Consider the following 19,991-nt stretch of genomic DNA (forward strand, 5'->3'; position numbering starts at 1 on the left):
CTGCTCCCATCTCTCCACCCACGGCAGCGCCCCACACACCTCCCAGGATCACCTCCACAGCCCCAGGGTCCCAGCTGAGATCTTGTTCAGACCCTGCCTCAACCGCTGCAACCCAAGGACTGGGGCGAACGTGTGTCCCTGCAACGCTGGCAGTAAGGGGGTCTGCGCACCCTGTCGCTCTTTGGGCAGCGAGGCTGAAACTTCCCAGGCATGACGTGGCAGTAGCTTTAAAGTGTTTGCTTAGATTAGAAAAAGAAATGGAGATTAAGTAGGGATTAACTAAGACACACCAGGCTAACCTGGACACAGGCTTTCACTTTTGTCTTTGATTTGACCAGCTAAATCTACATCCGCAGCGTTAACCTACATCTGAACCGTGGACAAGAATGCAGCAGGCAACGCGAGCCTAAAGCCACCTCTCCCTGCCGAGTTGTGACAAACACCCTGCAGCACATCGGGATTCCCAGAAAGAAAGGGCAGCACCAAAATGTAAAGATTACCATTTTCAAAGCAAAAATATTTTCAGCTGGCAACAAGTGTTCCCACTCGGTGTCCCCGGTCCCAGCACTGCCTGCGCTGGTGGGGCAGATGGATCAGGGAAGCCATGGCTGGTACCATTGCTCTTTGCAGAACAAACCCACCCTGCTGCAGGGCAGGGGAGGGAAGACTCGGAGGGCAGCAGAGGAAGGGAGCCATCGGAAACAGCAGCCGCTCCAGTGCCGTGGGTGAGTCAGCTTGGAAAGGACAGGAGATGGAAAGAATTGTGGTTCCTTGGCTTGGCCAGCTCCAGGGCACCTTGTCCAGATTTTTGCTTCATCTCTTCCGTCCTTCCTTTCAAGACATTTCTCCTGCAGTTTCATGCCTGCTGGAAGCGCAGAAGGGCTAACAAACACTAACAGGCATGCAACTCCATCCGACTCCTCCAACCTGGTATGTCACTTGTAAATCCAAGAGTCAGGGAGGAAGAGCCGGCTGGGGAGCAGTGGGGAATGATCACGCTTTGTATCTCCACGGCACATACTCCTTTGTACAAAGGCCAGCAGCTCTGAGCACTGGGACAGGGAGCAGCACACGAGTCTGCCCGGGTGCTCTCATGGGCCCGTTTTCCCCCTTGTGAGGCCACTCCATCGCAGCGGCGAAAGCAGGACCCCTCTCACCAAACACAGTACGGAGCAGCAGCTGAAGGGCAGGGCCAGACCCAGCAGGGCTGCATTGAGGGCAACGGGGTTTGGGTTCAAGAGCACTGCAGCCACCCAGCTCTGCTCAGCAGACACCTGCCCTGGGATCCACCATCAACTGCCAAAAGCTGTTTCTACAAGCCTCCAGGCACAGCCGCACACAACACGGCAGTTTTCCTTTTGCCAACTGTCCAGCTCCTGCTCTCAGCCTGAACAGAACATGCCACAGGGCAAGCCCAGGGACACAAGCACATCTGCACTTCACAGGAACCCCAGCTGGGATGGTTGGGATTCACCTGCCTCTGGAAAGGGGAGCGACAGGGAAGGAGCCTTCAGCACAAGCAGCCTTTTTGAATCTGAAAGCCTCCAACTCTGCCTTCAGCTCAGCAAAGGGTTTAAAAGCCAAGGTTTGCCTTCTGCCCCACACCCTACACCTCACAGCCTGCGAGCAAGGTCCTGTTCGGTGTCCGGGGAGGCACCCTGCAAGGGGGTGACATGCAGGGGAGCCAGGCACTGCCCAGCTGGACCACGCTGTTCAGCATCTTTCTGATCAACACCCCCATTTCCTTACAAAACACGCCTCTTCAAGGCCGATCTTCCAATGCACAGCAGGCGCTGAATACCACCACCCACATGCCTCTAATTTCAGGTGACCTGCTTCATAGCTAGAAAATGTCAAGACAAATCAGCAATGCACTTCTGCAGCCTGCCTCCGAGATCCCCGCCTGTTATATACAGCGGCCCACCCGATTTCCCTCCCGTTCTGCACCGCATGCAAGCGGACACGCAGCCAGCAGCGCCATCCCCAGCGGGGAGGTTCAATTCCTTGCATGTTACCCGAATCAGAAATGCATATGCTAAAAGCAGCAAGGCAGAGGGGACCCAGCTCCCGGGGGGTAACGGGGAATGGGGAGCAGCAGCAGCGAGGAGCGGAGGAGGACACTTACATAATACTTGTCATCGTTCTCGTTGTAGGCCAGTTTCACAACACCGTAGGAACCCTAAAAATAAACACAAATTGCACAGTCAGTTCAGCAGCTTCACCTCGTCTCCTTGCTGCTCAAGGCTGGTAGACCATGGCCTTACACAGGGGGAAAAAAACACCTTCAAGACCCCAGGCCGTGTCAAGCCCTGAGCAAAGTCTGCAGGGAATGTGACCCCGCAGCAAGGTCATACGTGGTGGCAGCTCTGTCGGAGCCACGGGGTATTTGAGGATTAACAGCATTTGGAGGAGCTGAGCATTAGCCCATCACCTCCTGCCCTGAGCCAAAGCCACTGTGTCTGTCTTAACTCAAACGCGTGTGGAGAGCAGAGAGAATAACTTTCAAGCAGATTTTTTTTTTGTGCAAGTTTGGAAGTTCTGCACCAACTCCTTTCCTGTACTTCTGTGCAAGACAATTTTCAGCACAAAACCACTCCATCTCTTGATAGCAAATGGACTTCAGCGAGGACGAGCTGCCTGCTCTCCTCCAACCACCTCTTGCCCACGCAGATGCGGGCCTGGTTCACTGCTGTATCCACAGCTCCAGTGACAGCCTGAAGCCAAACTCCATCCAAATCACTATTTTTTCAGTTCTGTGTCAACACTATACATTTATGTAAGTGACACATGACACCGTGGCTAGGTATCATCCCTGACACATGCCTGTTGAATAAGTGAGTGGGATGAACCCTACAGCCTTCAAAACATTTCTCTTGACTTCACTGAGAGCTGGAATGAGGGTCCTGGTCTCAGAGGAGGCCAAGCCGCCATCTGGCTGATCCAGAAGCAAAGTAGGCCCAGCAGACCCTCTACCAACCTCAGGGTGCCTATGTGCTCACTGTGACCTGCAGGCAAGGAGGCATCAGGGGCAAATCCACTAGAGAGAAGGCCTCGCACTCTCCTTAAATCATACTGAAGCCAATGGCAAGAGCTGTAAGTTGGTCTGAAGCTGTGTGTGAGTTTCAGATGATATTTGCTGCGTCACCAGCAGTGGTATCTCCAGCCTGACACCCTGGCTGCAAGCAGCCCACGGTGCAGATGGTGATGGTGCCTCCTCCCATAGCCCCGGGCCTCTCACTTTGGAGAGGAGTTTGGTCTAATAAAACTTTTGGTGAAGGTCTCCGCAGCTCAGGGTACAGTCCCTTCTGACTGCAGTGTTCCAACTGCAAAGGTAGATACAACTTCCAGACAGCACCGTCACTCATGGACCCATCTGCAATGGTGGCAGACATCCAAATGTGCAGGTGTCTGAACGGCTCACCAGCCCAGACCTTTAAATAACTTCGGAGGAATCTCTTCTGAATCATTCTCCAGCTTTTAAACATGGACTAGAATTAAATTAGCATCTCATCCATGGACATAAAAACTTAAACTAGTCCTGATGGGGACCAAACACCTGCCCTGATTTTTTTTTTGTTTTGTTTTCTTTCCTTGTTGGACTGTATTAATGCATCAAAGGCTCTTAGTGTTACTTTTGGCAAGCAAACGCCTTGGAAGGGAGCCAGCTTAACCACCTTCAGAGGGAAGGAAAATAAATTTAGATCTCAGAGGAAGCAGCTCCACTTTGACCTTGAACAGAACTTGCTTAAAGTAAGAAGGCAACAAACAAAAAACCCAAACCAAACACAAGCTGCGATGAGTCTCAGGATGGCACAGTTTTTCCACTCGTACTTGTGTGTGTGCACAAGCTCCAGTGGCAAACATGAGCTCCAGTAACGTACCTTGCCTATTTCACTCTGCAGCTTGTACTGGTTTAACTGCACACAGTCCTGCAGATCAAAAGGAGAACATAATTAGAGTACTGGTAAAAGGAAATGACCGAGTTTGAATAAGCATCAAGTAGAGGCAGAGTGCTGAATAATGAAAGATTAAATCTCATTTAAACCAGTATACATTACGGTATAAGCACTGAACTTTTTTGGCAGCCCAAGACAAAGCAATTATGGGCTGAATTCTGACTCTGGCTGTGCTGGCGTAACACCAGAGGCCCCTCCACCCCAATTCTCCAATATTGCTCCAGGTTCACCCTGGTGAGCCCGACAGCAGCCCCCGGCCTCTTTACATTAACCATCTACCTTGGGCTGTGTCCAATACCAAGCAGGAAGACACCCATCTCCAGCTCCTGAGGCTCTCAGGGGCTGGCAGCTCCCAGCACCCAGGGACCCACGCCAGCCCCAGGGCTGCAGCGTGAGCCCGTACCCTTCCCAACATGAGCCCGGCAAAGACAGGGACCCTCTGCAGATGGTGCACGAAGGCTGGGGCTGCACCCAGGGGAGGTCTCACCCAGATCACGGGCTGCTCTTTGAGGAGAAGACATGGAGCCAAGCTCTTTTGCAATGCAACACAAATAATACGGATTCCCTTCAGCCACTATAGTATTTGCCAAAATAAATCACCCCTAAGCAGGCCTGATCTCCGTTCGCAAGCTATCCGGCACTGAAACCCCAAGGGGTGGAAGGGTGGTGGATGCAGACCCCCAGCAAGCTGTGACAAGGGTGTAATGATGGGGTGCTGAGCTACTCGACAGACTGGGAGCCACACAGGGAGTGACGGTGGCCCCAGGTGTCAACTAGTGGAAGCTGAGGTAGAACAGAGGAACCGTGCAGTCATCTGATGCTAACTCCACCACTTCCTTTAGTATTGTACTACCTAATGAAAAAGTCTTTCACAGTGGCAGCAAAACCTCCACAGCTGTATTTCATTTGGAGCTGACCTCTCCCACCATCATTAATTACAAGAACATCCCAGACACTGCAGAAGCCCCGGGGACTAGAGACCACAAGCGCAGGGTAAGCGCCACACACTGCCTGCACCGAGCTCTCCCTGCAGCTGCCCAGGGGACCTCCCCGGCTTGGCCACCACAACAGGGTCTGCAGGAGGACAGCACACACCTTGCTGCAGTGCAGAGCTCCTGGCAGAGGGTCAGAGTGCTCTTGCAGGGACATCTGCAGCGCCAGCCCTGGGGAGGGTGGGCTACAGCGGCTTTTGCCTTGGTCCTGACTTCACACGCAGCGCTTCACTGCATCGCAGGGGAGGGGAGAGACCCAAACCCGGTGGGGTGAGGGAAGGAGGCAAGTTTCCAACTGCAGTACATGGTGTGGGCTGAGCCTTAGGTGGGACACACTTCCCCAGACAGCATTTTGGAACACAGTATTTCTCCCTGAGATTGCAAAGCACTAAAGCAGGCTGAGGGGGGGGAAATCACTTCCAGGCTCTGCAGCGGGCACCTCTTTGGCAACAAAGCTGATATAAAATATGCAGACAGGTAGAATAGCTTTCCCATAAGCCTCAAAATAGCCCTGCAATCTACAGAAGCAGTGCCAGGAAAGCAAAGCCGTGCCAGAAGCCTTCGGTCCATTTGTAACAACAGGGGGTGTTGCAGCCCCGGCCCCGCGCAGCATCCCCACTGAAAGCAACGCTCCTCTGCCTCTCAGGGTGCATTAGAGCACACGTGTGGTAGATAGGTTTGTCTTTTCTCCATCACCAACCAGAAAACACTCCTAATGCAAGCAATCATCACAGCAAAGGAGAATAAAGGAATGGGGAACTGATGAGTTTTAAAGCTTGCAAGCAGTGGCTTGTCAGGAATACAAGGGATGATTTAAATCTTGATCTTGTTTCTAGTGAAGGAAGATTTTTCCACCACCCTGACTAGGAGGAAGAGCCAACTGTGAGTAATGGGGCCACAGAGGTACATTAACTCTGCTGCTAGCAAAGCACTTGTCTTTCCAAAAGCAAAAACCAATTAATCAGAACTAGGTGCAACAAGAGAAGAGAGACAATGACCCAGCAAAAGCCAAGATGTAAAGCATAAAACCACTGAAACATTCAGCAAAGACAAATCCTATTTAATTTTGCTCCCCTCCCCAGAGAGGGCAGCACACAGGAACCCAGGGTATGGGCACATGGAGGACAAATTCCTCTGAAAGCCCTGTGTCAGTAGATTCACCTCCCAGCCCAAGGCTGTGCTTTGCATTGCAGTGATTTCCACAAATTCAGCAGCAACGCTTCTCTGTTGATGTCCCCTGCCCTGGGTTTCCCCCATGCTCAACTTCGCACCCCTCACCTTGCCCTGTGCAGAACTACAGCGCTGCAGAGATGGGGAAAACGCTCACCAGAGCGGCTGAGACAGGCAGGAAAAGTGACCACCTCTCTGCGAAAGCCTCCAGCCGCCTTAGTACTGCCTGCTCTTCACACCAGCGAGCTGGCGGTGACCAGGTCCCCTTCACAGGCCTCCTCCCCAGGTAGGGATTACTTGCACAAGTACAGCCCTTTACATGCAGACGTACACGTGCGCTCAGTATCTTGTTTCAAGCCAAGGTGGCTTCTCTAAAGCACGGAGTCTGCAGTTTATCCTTGCAAACACACTGTGCAGGAATCCATTTTTCCCCCTCCCTCCTGAAGAAGCAGATGTGGGATGTAGTCCAGCCAGCCAGGCAAACTCCCTTACAGAGTGCTAATATTCAGTGCAACCAAGGAGGGACTACGGCTGCTCCCTGTGTCCAAGGCACCAGTTCCTTTGACCCTCTTACCTCTGGCTAGAAATTACCACTGTTTTCCCCACACCAGACCAATCACCTGAAGCATCTCTCTGGTCTTTCACTGCTGCTAAATGGAGCTCGTGAGTGATGCCAGGACACCTGCCTTTGGGGATTTTGTTTTGGAAAGGAATGGATAAATACTGGGATGGGAACATCCCAAGAGGGTCCGAAGGAAGGGTGATGCCAGGGCCTGGCTGCCCCGGACAGGACTGGGGCTCCAGGGCTGCGGCACAGCCTCCGAGAGTTTACGCTCGCCACCACTGCACCCCCACCCAACCCACACCTCCCTCACCCTCCGCTCCGATAACTACCGGTGAGCAGCACTGTCATCTTAGCTTCTGCGCTGCTTCAAGCACTTGAGCTCAACACAGCAAAAATCAAACCAGATTATAGGTGCTTTCTACCTTTTTTTTTTTTTTCCCCTCTCCTTACAGAAAGGCCATAATTCACAGCTCAAGCGACTGCTGCCACGTGTCTGCAGACTGGCAGGGCTGTTACTATATTATTATTTGGTTCTCCTGCAGGAAGTGGGATAATTGTACTATTTCTTTATCAGAGAGAAACACCTATCTCTGGGCCAAGTGTTTCTTAAAGATAACGTTGTACAATCCTCTTGATTTCATCACGCCAATGTATTTGCAACTGCTGATAAAAATGAACAGACCAAGAACCTTAATGAAATCCTTTAATGAAAAGCTGTCAGCAAATTAGACTCCTGGGTCCATCCAAGCGTGCAATAATTGTTCTGCCTTAAAAAACAAGATGTCCCATTTGCTAACATGTCAGAGGTATTGCTCAAGAGGGGACGTGGGAGGTGAATCGATGCCACAGAAAACAAAAATTGATCAAAAAAATCATAAAGGACAGTGAAGTCTATAGAGTCCAAGCCCAATCCCACGAATGCACCGCTGCCACTGCTGTGACAGAAACCCCGAGAAATGGAGAATGGAGCCTTTGCTGTCTGGGGGAACACCAGGATGGGAAGGAAGAGCCAGAGCTGGTTTCCAAAGAAAGATATTTCTGAAAACACACTGTCTACATACATACATATATAATGCAGAATTTTGTCCCCTAAAAGAAGCCAGATTCACTAATCTGAAAATAAATATGTTTCAGCAAGTCAGAGATACACTTTAAAGAGAAGCATGGGAAAGAAAATTGGGAGCTAAAAGCCAGTAGTGAAGACAGCGCTGGTTTAAACTCAACCGGCTGGAAGAGGAAGTGAAAACAGACAAAATGAAAATAAAAGCCAGAAAAGGGGTATTAGGGGCAGCAATGAATACAAGTCAGAAAGCTGTCCAGGGACAGGCCATCACAACAGGCCACTGGCAGGAGCACTGGCCGCAGCTGGGCAGAAAGCACAACATCAAGGCTCAGCACCGTGGTCTGGGGTCACCCACACGAGACCCTAAAATTGGATGCAGGAGCTCAGGCACCTGCCAGGTCCCTGGGGTTTCATTTGAGAAGTGGCTAGAAGCATAAAAGGGGGCTGGGACCAGTGGGACAAAGGCAGCCACATTCCAGCCCCACTGAAACTGCAGCTTTGGGTGTTCTTCTCTTAACCCTGCCCTTAGACAAGTTGGAAACGTAACTTTTAAATAGAGGTTAATTAATTCAAGGAAGAGAAATTAGCAATGCCTTTGGGGGATTCTTTGAAGAAATGTTTTCCACATATCTTTGATCTTTTCAAGAGAGATCTAGTTTGAGCACGACGGTAAGACCTCTAGAAGAAACAAGTTTGGGTGACTCACGGGGCTGGAGGGGGAAGCTCTGCAGCCCATGCTGTGTAGGAGCTTGGTCCCTGCCACTGCCCTGGTCCCACCTGGCTTTACCTTTGCACACAGCAAGGAAATCGTGACCTTGTAAAGAAAACAAAGCAGCTCCAAGAGACTGAAGGACCATGAGACCTGGATCAGCCCAACACTGAAGCACTGCCTCTCACCGCTCTCGACACCAGCTGCTTCAAAGTAGTTGGCCAAACAAGCAGGAGGTCTATGATAAAGATGTGGAAAGCCCAGGAAAGAAATGACAAATAAGTGCTTTATTTTCCATGACTCTCAGATAAGCCATGGACATTAAGCACAGGAAAATTCCCTTTGTCAGCTCATCCTCCTCCCTGCGTGCTTGGGCCAGCAGCAGAACTGAGGAAGGAGAATGCACTGGGCCGACCCATCCTTTCCACTCCTGCTAAAGCATGCACAGCCCCAGCCCACCACCATGATGCACGGGGTCACCCAGGCAGCAGGGAGCTGTAACGACCTCCCACTGATCCCAGAGGGTGGAGGGACCACATGGGCACTGGGACTGGAAGAAATGGGATGCCAGGGAGTGGGTGGAACGTGTGAGAGAAAAAAGACAATTCAGCCAGAAGAGACTGGAAGAAGAGAAAGTACAAAGCAATTAACTGTGCTGGCAGGTCTGGGGAAGAAGCCTAGGAAAAAAAAAAAAAGACATCTTTTATTCTTCTTCTAGCCACTCTTCAAGTGAGACTTTTCCTGTCTACCTAAAAAGGTTGGTGTGGGATGGCAGAATAAAGAAAGAAAAACAGCATTGCTTTTTCAAATGCCACTTTCCAGCAAGCAGGACCTCTACCCTTTCACAGCTAGAAGTCCTGCCATTTTAGGTGGGACAAGCTCTGTCAAACACAGTGACAAGACGCCCACATTCAGAGCGCCTTGCCCTGGTTCATACAAGCACTGGAGCATCATCCACGCAGCAAAGCAGAAGCTGCTTTTTAGCAGCCCTGTGGAAAAGCCTTTCCTCTCACCATGCTGCCAGCACCAAGCAGGAGACAGGAACACCACATCAATAGAGGGCATGTGGGCCAGCAACAGAAACTCTGGGGCCTGTGCCTTAGTTCTGCAGAGTTATGTACCCTTAATAGCTTCAGCTTTATCACTTCTGTGCCATCACTAAAGGCAAAGCCTTTCCCTTCTTACTGCAAAGCACTGATGGGGAGCAAAGGCAGCAGAAATCCCACCAGCACAGTGGGCACTCCTACCAGAGAAGGCAGCACTGGAAGGACCTTCCAGGCTATGGTCCATGCACAATCAAAGAAAGGAGGGGAACAAGCAGGGACTTTTGAAAGTTATAGATCTGATTAATTAAGTACACAGTAACACCGTCAGCAGAGCAGAACGGGCTACTTCTCTTGCAGAGTTAATACTGCAGATCCAGACTTGTCAGCAGTGGCTGCAAGACACCAGCAGCTGCCAACTCTTCATCCCAATTAGCTAATTGGTGGCTCTGCTTGGTTGCTCAGGAGCTGCCTCTGTGTAAGACAACAGGCCCTGGCTCTGCTGCAGCCCTGCTAGCCCAGAAGCCGTTGTCTTCCTAAATAACAAACCCAAGAAAGCTCACTCAGAAGACAGGCGTTTGGGGTACCAGACCTGAGGACGGGATAGCACAACTCCCTGCCTACTCGCAGCACTGCGTGAAGCCTCCCACAGCGTCACAGGCTCAGCTTCGGCTCTTGGCCATCCGATCCCTCAATACAAGCTTTCCTCCCAGCCTGTGAACAAGTATGAAATCAGCATTAAAAATCTCAGCAGCATCTCTAACTGAGCACATGGTTCTTCCATAATTCAGCAGAAAACAACAGAAAATTCACCTCTGCCACATCCAGTCTCCTCATATAGCACATCTCTCTATTATTTCTCCAGATCAGTCAAGGATACAGGACTGCTGACAGCAAGGCAGCGAGATGCCGCTCCTGTTATCACTGAGGAGGGAAAGCAGATTCAGTCCTAGATGACTATCGGCATAACTCAGGAAATTGATATGCAGCTGTGCCATCCATCTCGGCTCCTGATAGACGGCGTCTGCACATGTGATAAAGCCCAAATGCTCGTGAACTTCATCTTAATTTTTGCACAGACTAACTCAAATCAGGCAGTGGCTGCGAGCCAGAGCAATGGATGTCCTGCCACCCAAAAGGCAGTGACTGATGATGCTGGACACCCAATCCAAGGAGCAAATCCAAAAGGGCTTTAAGCAGGAGAGAGACATGGACTCTAGTAGGAATGTGCAGCTTGCCCAGGACAAGATGCGTCAGAGTTATTTGCAGGGAGATGGGGCAGTGCCGTGACCAATGAGCTGGATCTTGTCCGAGTGACCTACCAACCTCCCTGCTTACTGAGGGTCTGCGTATCAAAATGTTCAACCAAAAATACAACAGCAGCTAGGTTATTTTATCCCCCATAGGGCCAAAAACCTCATCAGGGAGTCCCCTGTAACTCTTGGAAATCCTGGCCCTACCTCCTGGCTCTGCTAGTCTTTCCTGCCCACATGCAAGGCTCTGCTAATTGCTTACAGCAAACACACCAAGCAAATACATGTAACAACATCAAATCTGCTCTCCATTTCTCTTCCAAGTTCCCTGCGTATCTCAGTTAGCTGTGTAGCTCATATTTGGACAGCCTGTGTCTCTCACAGCCTTGACTACAGCAACCCTGCAACAACCGCTTAGCGGCAACTGGCAGGTCATACACAGGACGCTGGAGTCTGGCTGCACGCTCATCTTGCTGTCACACACCTGACACTTCTCATTCATTAGTCAGCGGTCAGCCTCAAACTTTATTCTATAAGAAATTGTGCATCTTCCTAGTCCTTCTGCTATTCCATAGAGGATAGAGATACTGTCCCTATAAGCTGGAAGGACGAAGCACGGTTCTCAAGAGCACCGCTGCGATGGCAAGCGCTCACCTCTGAACAGACAGCTCTTGCCTGGGCTCCCTCCCCCCTCTTACCTCAGCGATTCCCCATGAATATGAATGATGCTTTCCAACGCGCAGGGCTTTGTTAAGCATCTGGGCTGCACTGGAGCAGGGCTGTAAAGAGTTATATCGAAGTGACCATTAAAACATAGCCCTGCATAATGGACTGCTGCGGGAGCAGTGAGATGAAGGGCTCTGCATCTGCATTTCAAACTACACGCATTTCCTACCGCAAGGCAGTAGCTATTGCTCCCCAAGTTGCAGATGCTGTGGAAGAGGACAGTATTTTGAATTTGCTTGCAGATGGGAATGTGCCAGTCACACTCGACTGCAGTTACTTTGAAGCAGATTTCGGACAAGCCCCACTCCTGGCACAGTCAAAGTACTGCAGGATGGCAGAGCTGGCACACAAGTCACGTCCGCTTCCAAGAACTGGCTCCTCTCCCTCCCCGTCTCCCTTATTAAAGCATTCATCTGCTGGCAAAGAAGCTGCAAGCTCTGCAGTGCACCTTCTGCAGATATCTTCTGCCGGCTGAGGACACTATGACCCATCTCACAGCTAATGTGACCTGCAAAACTTCCCAGAGGACAATGGCTGGCTTGCTCACACACAGCACCCATCCTGTCAGGTTCCCACTTTTCAGGAGGGAAACACTAAGCCACACAGATGTGAAGCTCCAGGTCACTTGGACCCACACCGGCAAAAGTCTAAACTCCAGTGATTTGGGTCCCTTATGACAAAGGGTGGGACCACGGTGGGATTTAAACATTATGTCTAGGAGTACCACAGTGCCCAAGAGCACACGCTGGCACATTGATGCTGGCAGAGCCACGTTCAGCAACATGCTCCCCATTGACTGGGTGAGGAAGAGTCAGCTGGGCTCCTGAGCCCCCAACTGCTGTCTGTCCCACTTCAGTGTCAGGACACAGCAGCAGAGGTGAATTCTCTGGGTAAGCATCACTGTACTGCCAGCCCTAAAGGACAGAGAGCCTGAAAATGCCCACAGAAAGGGCCTGTCCCTCACCAGAACAAGGCTCATGGTCACAAGATGAACCAGAGGCTTCTTCTGGGCTCGTCTCCCACAGTAACAGGGCAGGAGACACAGCCCTCCCTGCAGGAAAAGGCCAGCAGGTCCACACCACCACCACTCCTCTCTCCAGCATTCCACCTCTTCTCTGGTGAGTGAGACTGTGGAGTTGTGGCACCCACAGACACCTCCCAGCCCTCCCTCTGCCCTGCCCCGTTCCCTAAGAGCAGAAACACAAGGCAAGCATGACTGGGGAAAAAAAAACCTAGTCCAGAGAAAAGTGGCAGGACATGGAAACCTTGCTTTTGCTCCACAAATAGCAGATATAAGTCTCAGGAAGAAGCATAGTCTGGGCTTGGGGGACAGCCGAGGTGTGACTGGGCTTTTTCCCCAAACCAGCTGGCAGCCCCCCAGACAATGCTCCCTCTCCAGTACTCCAGACAGCCCATTCCCTACTTAAAATTCTTCCCCAGCCAGCAGGATTTTACAGAACATTTTGGCTTCGAGCAATACCCATTTACACCACCTCCATCATGCTTGGCTTTCAGAGAAAGCCCAGCTGAACCCCCAGTTCGATCTGCATGCCCCTTCTCACAGGCACTGCCGCAGGCTCAGCATCTTCAGTGCGACACCAGGCAGCATGGTCCGAGCAGCCCCTCTCTCCGCTCCCTGTGACAGAGCGTCACAGCACGCATGCTGGTGGGAAAGAAGTGTCGTAACAGGAACCTGCAGATGGCTTCCTCCTTGTCCTTCCCTGGGACAGCAGAAGGGGACAGGTTTCCCCACCCAGCACAACACAGGGAATTGTAACCAGCAGCCGCTTCCGTCAATACACTTGACCACTAACAGCATGTTACACCTCTGAGGTAGGTCTGTGCCGAGGTCCGGTACCGAGAGAGCAGCCACAAGATAGACAAGCAAGAACAACCACAACCACCCTGATACACTCCTCTGAAGGAGAGAGGGGTCACAGCCCCCAGTCACTGCTGTTACAAACCCGTATAAATGCTCTAAAGACAAAGGAAAATCCTGACAGGGGTAGGAAACACCAGTGCATTTAAGCTCTTTATAAAATTAAATCATGCCTTCAATAATGGCAAAATACGATAGGAGATACATAATCTCCAGAAGCTTAAATCCATAAAATACCATCAGCAGAGCTCCTGTGACTGAAGCTCCTGAAGGGCACGTACAGCAGGGACACGAGAGCAAAGCCATTTGGTCACAGCCCTTTCTCTGAACAGCTTCACAGGCCTTCTGCGTGCTACCGCTACACCACAGGGGTCCCAGCCCCATAACAGGACTATCCCTGGCGGGGGAGGGCTGAAGGAGCCAATTTCAGGATTGGGCTACACCCAGCAGAGGTCTGGGGGATGGATGCAAAGGTGTTCAGCCATTCCAAGCTAATGAAATCTCTGGTTTCAGAGATATTCCCCTCCCCCCCTTAGAAAAAACAGTGCTTTCAGATCTACTCCTCCCAAAGACTGAAGGCTCCCATTACCAGTTAAGACAGCCTTACCTTGACACCACAATCACAGGGGAGGACATGCCTACCTCAGAATCCGATATGGAGACCCGGTTAGACTCTATTGTTGGTCTCCTCATTATACGTGGTGATGGCCCTGTGGCATAAGGGCCATAACCTGGAGTGTTGCTAGAAGCCAAATAACCTCCTGATGATCTTTCCTGAAGAGACAACTTCCTACTTGATAGGACAGGTCTAGTGAGAGGTCTCTTGGGAACGTGCCTGCAGTGAGCATCTTCTGGCCGTTGGGAAGGCAGGAGTTCATTCATTCTCATGCCACTGTTGACTCCATTTCTTTGGATGTCTTTTATGTTATCAGAAAAGACTGTGTCATTTTCTTCAGTGTTGCCTTCACCGTTTTGGTCACTTCTGTCTGGGCCAACAGCCACGTCTATGGCTGCTACCCGCTCTGCCAGTTCAGTCTGTGTGTCTTTGCAGCACATGTCTATGCCTCCATCCATGGCATTTGTTGGAGAGTCCCCCATTGCTGTGTCCAGCTGGTATGGTCTCTGGTGGCACTGTGGAGAGCTGCGATGCTAACACTCACAGACAGCATGTGACATGAAGGAACATCGTCATGAAATACCTAAAAGGAAACACAAACAGAGGTGAACTGAATGTTCACTCAACACAAATGTAACCAAGACACCCATCTCTGGCTTCTTCCACCGTAAAAGCAAGTGAAGGCAGAACACTGACAGGCTGTAAACAAGTTGCAAACACTCAGAAGGAAAGGCAAACCCAGGCATTGAGCTAGCTATGAAAGCAATGAAGATTAGCTGATGTGCAACAAGCGACACAACTGAAGAGAACTTCTCCTTCTGTAGATAGGCTGACAGTCAACCAGAGCTTACAATAAAGGGAGAAGTACAGTTTCTTAACAAGTCACGGGTCAAACTTTCAGCCTCTTGGATTCTTACTTATAGCATACAACAGCTTCTGGTATGTATCCAAACCCAACGTGCGTAACAGCAAACCCACAGCCATTTAGGGCTCCACAGTAGTCTCTGTTGCCCTGTAAGGCCCTAGAGAGTGTCAAATAATGGCCTGGAAGCCTTGGCTAGTGACTTTCACACACTATTTGCAACATAGTCAACAGCAAAGGCAGAATTTAAAAGCAAGACTGGTTCCAGGGTCACCCCCGGCCCCCCACAGTTGCAGCCTGTGTGCAATCACACATTAACCTTGCTGCCCACCATGTATAAAAGCTATATGGAGTTGCAAATCAACAACGCTTAATGATTACCACCAGCATGTGGGAATCAGCTTTTCCTTTGGAAAAGACCTACAGAACACAAAAATGCAATACAAAGCTAGAACTGCTGAATAAAATTGCTGTTTCCTGGATGCTAATTTCAGTCTCAATTTAAAACAGATTTCAGTCTTCCCAGTGCAGCCCAGAGCAGGAAATGATCCTCTGCAGCACATGGCTGTCATCTCTTAATCACCTCTGAAGATGTGGTGCTGCAGGATGCATCATCTCATCCCTCTGCCCAGATTCTGGGGACAGTGGGGGACAACTTAGTTTTAATCACAGCATCCTGGACTGCATCCAGTAAGTTTCAGTGTAGGTTTAACTCTGAACTATTGCAACCTTTGGTTCCCTACATGCAAAGCAGGTTCTGTAAAAATCCCTGCAAGCCAGGGATCCACTTGTATCATGCTGTTTCCACACTGGTTTCATTTAATTTCTACGACAAAGGGTGGGCGTGAACCCCATTCAGCATCTGTCTGGGAACACACACGACACCCTCCTTGAGGAGCACAGAGCAATGCTTGAGCCTGGCTCAAAGCTGCCCAATGACACCCAGTTAAACCCAGTATAGCTGAACTCTGCTGCAGAGATGGCCTCCTGAGTCCCCTGCAGAAGCACAGCAGCCAAGCTCAAGCAGCCTTTTATATCAATAAGGGTAAGCTAGAGAAAGATCTGGACGGGAAGCTTCACCTGAGGTCGCACGCCAGTCCCAGGGTATACATGCTGGGCACAGAGTGTCACAGAAAGGAAACATCCAGATCCACCAGGATCCTCCCCGCTGCCCACTGTTCATCTCCTTCCCCTCCTTCTCCACCCAGGTATAATCTTCCCCCCTTCTCCTGCCTTTTCTGCAGGCTTGTTTGAAACAGATTGACAGAAGTGTCACTCACTCAAAACAGTAATGAAATGGTGAGATCAGCTTTAAAAGCTTCTATTAAAACTATATTTAAACCCTTCAATCCCAAAGCACAAATCCCTTGCGGAGCCAGGCTGCAGGCACGGGGGGGTGGCTCGCAGCAGGAAGGGAAGGGGTAGAGCACACACCGCACATGGTCCCACAAACCCCCAGGCGAAGCAGCATGAGCCTCCCTGCTCTGCTAGACCTCCCTGCTCCCCCAGCCCCAAGCTTCAAGGTAGAAAGCCAGCTGCAGCCCTGCGCGGGCTCAGCAATGACCCTGTCCGATACGGAGTCGTGGGAAGGCCACAGAGGGCTGGCTGCCTGCAAAATGCTCATGTGAGGGTTGCGCTTGAGAAGTTTGAGCTGACCTAGGAGCATGGGGTCAGGGCAACCGCAAGCCTGCGGCCACCCTGCTATCTCTGAAAGGGCTTTCCTTGCACTCCAGAGCCTGCGGAGCGGCACAATTCCCAACAGGACACTTGCAAGGACTCCTGATGGGATGCCTGTACATTTGGCTTTGGGTGAAGGTCAGCCCCTCGGCCCCTGGGAAGCACAGATCTGCCTCCAGCCCTGCCTGCAGGCCAGCAGCTTCCCAGGGCTCTCTGCACGGCCGGGAAAGCACCAGTTCACATCTCGGCCATCAGCAGCCACCCTCTGCACCACTGGGGCTGGGCTGGGGCTCTCCAGTCTGCATGTTCCCTTCCATCACAGAAACCGTTTTAAACGAAGGAAAGGAGGGAATAAGAATGCTTTCACCATTTAAGCCAGCTTGCACAAGGGATGGGAGGAAATCTCCGATTCCACCCTGCGTTAAAAGCCTGGCTTTGCTCTTCTGCCTACAGAGAAACAAACACAAGGCCTTTCCTCGCAGCAGCTTTAGCTTCTGGACAGTCACCGTTCACCTCAGTCCTAGGGAGCATCAAGAGAAAAATCAACCTGCGACTGAAGACTGCAGCTCCCCCACCTTCTTCCCTCCACCTGCCACAAGGTTTTCCCCACATGCAGAATGGAGGGGAAGAAAGCATCTGCCCGTGTCGCTGTGCGGCTAGCTGCGAAAACCCACAAATCACCCACCTGGATCGAACACTTGGGTGTCTCTCACACATCCCCACTGCTCAGCCAACGGGAAAAAAAAAAAAGCCAGAAGCAGTAGGAACAGCAGTCAGGTCCCAGCAAACAGCAATGGTCATGTTAGCCACCTGCACAGCTCTTCACTGCCCAGACCAGGCACCCGGGGGGTGTCTCGCCCTCAAAAGCGGCAGCACGCTTGCACAGCTCTAACCCGCAGCTCAGGCTGCAAAATACGTCTTCAGCTAATTGACAACTTAAATAGATAGACTTAAGATAAACACCATAAATCAGTTCATCCAATCAAAACAAACAGACCCATACAGCATCACAACAAATACTGTGCTAAAAAATCCAGCAAGACTTAAAATAATTGTCCATCTGTAGAGCTGGGGTTTGTTTCAGGTTCTGCTGTTTTGAAGGATTCCTTTTTACTGATAAATCTTCCAAAAAGTATATTGGAAAGCAGTGCTTTCTGAATAAGCAAATCAGTTATGCACAGACCAGTCTTATTGTGCATAAAACTCAGTATGAAAGGCAATTATTTACTTCTGCGAGGCAAAATCAATGGTGGATTTGCCATTTGTCAGGCTGTAACACAACTGCATCTTCTTGTGATGGGAAACCCCAGTGAAACAGAGACACCACCACTACCTTCTACAAGCTCCTGCGCAGCTTTGGGCCCAAAGCTCTTCACTCCATCACCAGCCTGATCCCCCCAACACGAAACACCTGCTGTAGATCAGAGGATCATGCTGCAGATGTGAACTAAAGCTGCAAGCAAGCTTATATGAGCAAAATTAATTTACTTACACATACCTTATTTACCATTTTCCCCTGTAGCTATTCCTCGGCTGTAGGCAGACCGCCACTTCAACAGTGTTTTCCACAATACATTTATCAAATGGCTGCACATGTTTCCTAGACAGGCACTGAGCAGAGCAGGGTACAAAATACCCTTTTGAAAAGAATATGATTCTGGAGAAAAATCTCTCTGTATTCTACGTGGGAGTGGGAGATGAGCAAACACAATAAGTTTTGCTGCTCAATAAAAGTATTTCAAAGCATCGTTTGAAAAATAAAAAACTGCAAGTCTAGTTTACTGCTTGGTCCTTCCATTTGGGTAACTAGAAACATTACGATGAGGAAGGACAGGGAGGCTAAAAGGCCCTGGGTCTCAGTAAATCCAGCTTCATTTCCTAATTTTGCTACAGGCTACCCAGAAAAGTGACTTTACAGCTTCATCTGTCACAGTTCCCAGGTTAAGAGGAATGACGCTGCCCTCAGGCCACCTCGTCACACTTCCCCTTTCTGTAGGGAATAAGAATAATTTCTGCAGTAAAATAAGTCACAGTGAATAATAACTATGAGCATTTGCATGGAAAGCATTCAGGCAGCAGTTGGAGGCTTCTTCAAACGCCCATGGATGGGGTCCTCTGTGCCAGCATGGGGACCAGCAAGGATGTCACGCTGAAACCCTGCTTGAAGGGCACATCCATTAGGTGCCTCTTGACCACACAATACCCACAGGCACTCTCACAGAGGCCCCAAAGATCACAGAAGGCTTTAGTCTGCCGCTTTAATAGACACTAGCAGGGGCAGGAATCAGGCCGAGTTTTCTAAGTGTTGCGGGCAGCCATGTACCAGGCCAGGCTGCCTGCAGAGGGGGTGTCACCTCCATCACCAGCATCCTTCAGCTCAGGTCAGACCCCCCACCAGGAGCTGAGTCCTGCCTTGGGGCGGAGCTGGGCTGCACATCCAGCCCTATCTTGTGTTTCCTTCAGATGTTCCCCCAGAGCAGCACAGCCAGGGTGAAGAATCTGCTGACTGCTGTCAACCGGCACCAGAAACTCCCTTTAAGGAGAGAAACAGCAAGTCCTCAGCTGGGCTGCCAAGTCCTGAACAGCTCCTCGAATGACATTTTTGAAATATTAGGTCAGCAAGTCCCTTCCAGAGCCCAAGCTGTCTCCCCACACCAAGCAATACAGCCTAGGACTATTTCCATCCTGGATTCTCTCCTGTGCTCCCTGTTCTGCAGCCAGGTCTGCAGGACTTCCCCGGGTACTCAGCGTTAGTCTGCTACTCTGACATGAAGGGGGCATTTCCACACCCCCACCCTGACCCCATCAACTTTTTAAATACAGGGGAGGCACTTGCCTGAAGTCCAGCCAGCTCACTCCAACACCTTCAGTCTGCAGGAGATAAAGGGGACTTACGTCCACAGCCATGCACCAGAGCAACTTCTGAGCTGCCACAAGCCCTGCAAAGCACAAAGTGGTTTGAAACACATGGCTCTTCGGATCTAAGGAGCCAACCACTTATGGGTCTCATTGCAGTGGCGGGAGACCAGCCAGAGGGTTCATTTTTTCTGCTGCAATTCAATTCAGAGCATGTTGGCCTTCATTTCAGCTCTGCTCACCCCTGGCACACCACGCAGGACGCCTGAAGATGAGGTTCCCTCCTGCCTGTCTCCACTCACACTGCTGCCGCGAGGAATCAGGCCTCGGAGAAGCACACGAGCTTCTTGGCATCTGTACAAACCACCTTCAGACATACACTGGCTAAAAGGCAGCCCAAACCCAGCTAAGAACAACGAGAAGCTGCAGCCCTGTGAAGCCAAAAAGAAAGCAAATCTCTGCAGCCCTTGCAGAGATAATCGAGACAGATGTACACCAGACCGGCCATTTGGACTGCGTTATCACTGGGAAGAGGGTAATCGCTTTTGGTAACAATTCCCTACCAGAAGAAGAGACATTAACACAACCCAAATAATAAACAAGAATATACTGTTTGTGCTTTAT

At 50.6% G+C, this 19,991-nt stretch overlaps 1 protein-coding gene across 6 annotated transcripts in view; it reads right to left on the reverse strand.

The window, feature by feature from the left end:
* The window catches only part of CAMKK1 (calcium/calmodulin dependent protein kinase kinase 1), a 107,213-nt gene that overhangs the window by 51,599 nt on the left and 35,623 nt on the right, over positions 1-19,991 (reverse strand). For 5 of the 6 annotated variants that reach the window (XM_063340939.1, XM_063340938.1, XM_063340942.1 and 2 more), the window contains 3 exons: positions 13,999-14,555; positions 3,882-3,929; positions 2,126-2,179 (listed from right to left, as the gene is read on the reverse strand). In XM_063340939.1, coding sequence (XP_063197009.1) covers positions 2,126-2,179; positions 3,882-3,929; positions 13,999-14,454 — 558 coding nt within the window. In that variant the 5' untranslated portion in view covers positions 14,455-14,555. Of the gene's footprint in view, positions 1-2,125; positions 2,180-3,881; positions 3,930-13,998; positions 14,556-18,009; positions 18,087-19,991 lie in introns of those variants that run through there. The other variant, XM_063340944.1, reaches the window with a different exon arrangement.

Source organism: Chroicocephalus ridibundus, chromosome 7, assembly GCF_963924245.1.
Source record: "Chroicocephalus ridibundus chromosome 7, bChrRid1.1, whole genome shotgun sequence".
Lineage (NCBI taxonomy): Eukaryota > Metazoa > Chordata > Aves > Charadriiformes > Laridae > Chroicocephalus > Chroicocephalus ridibundus.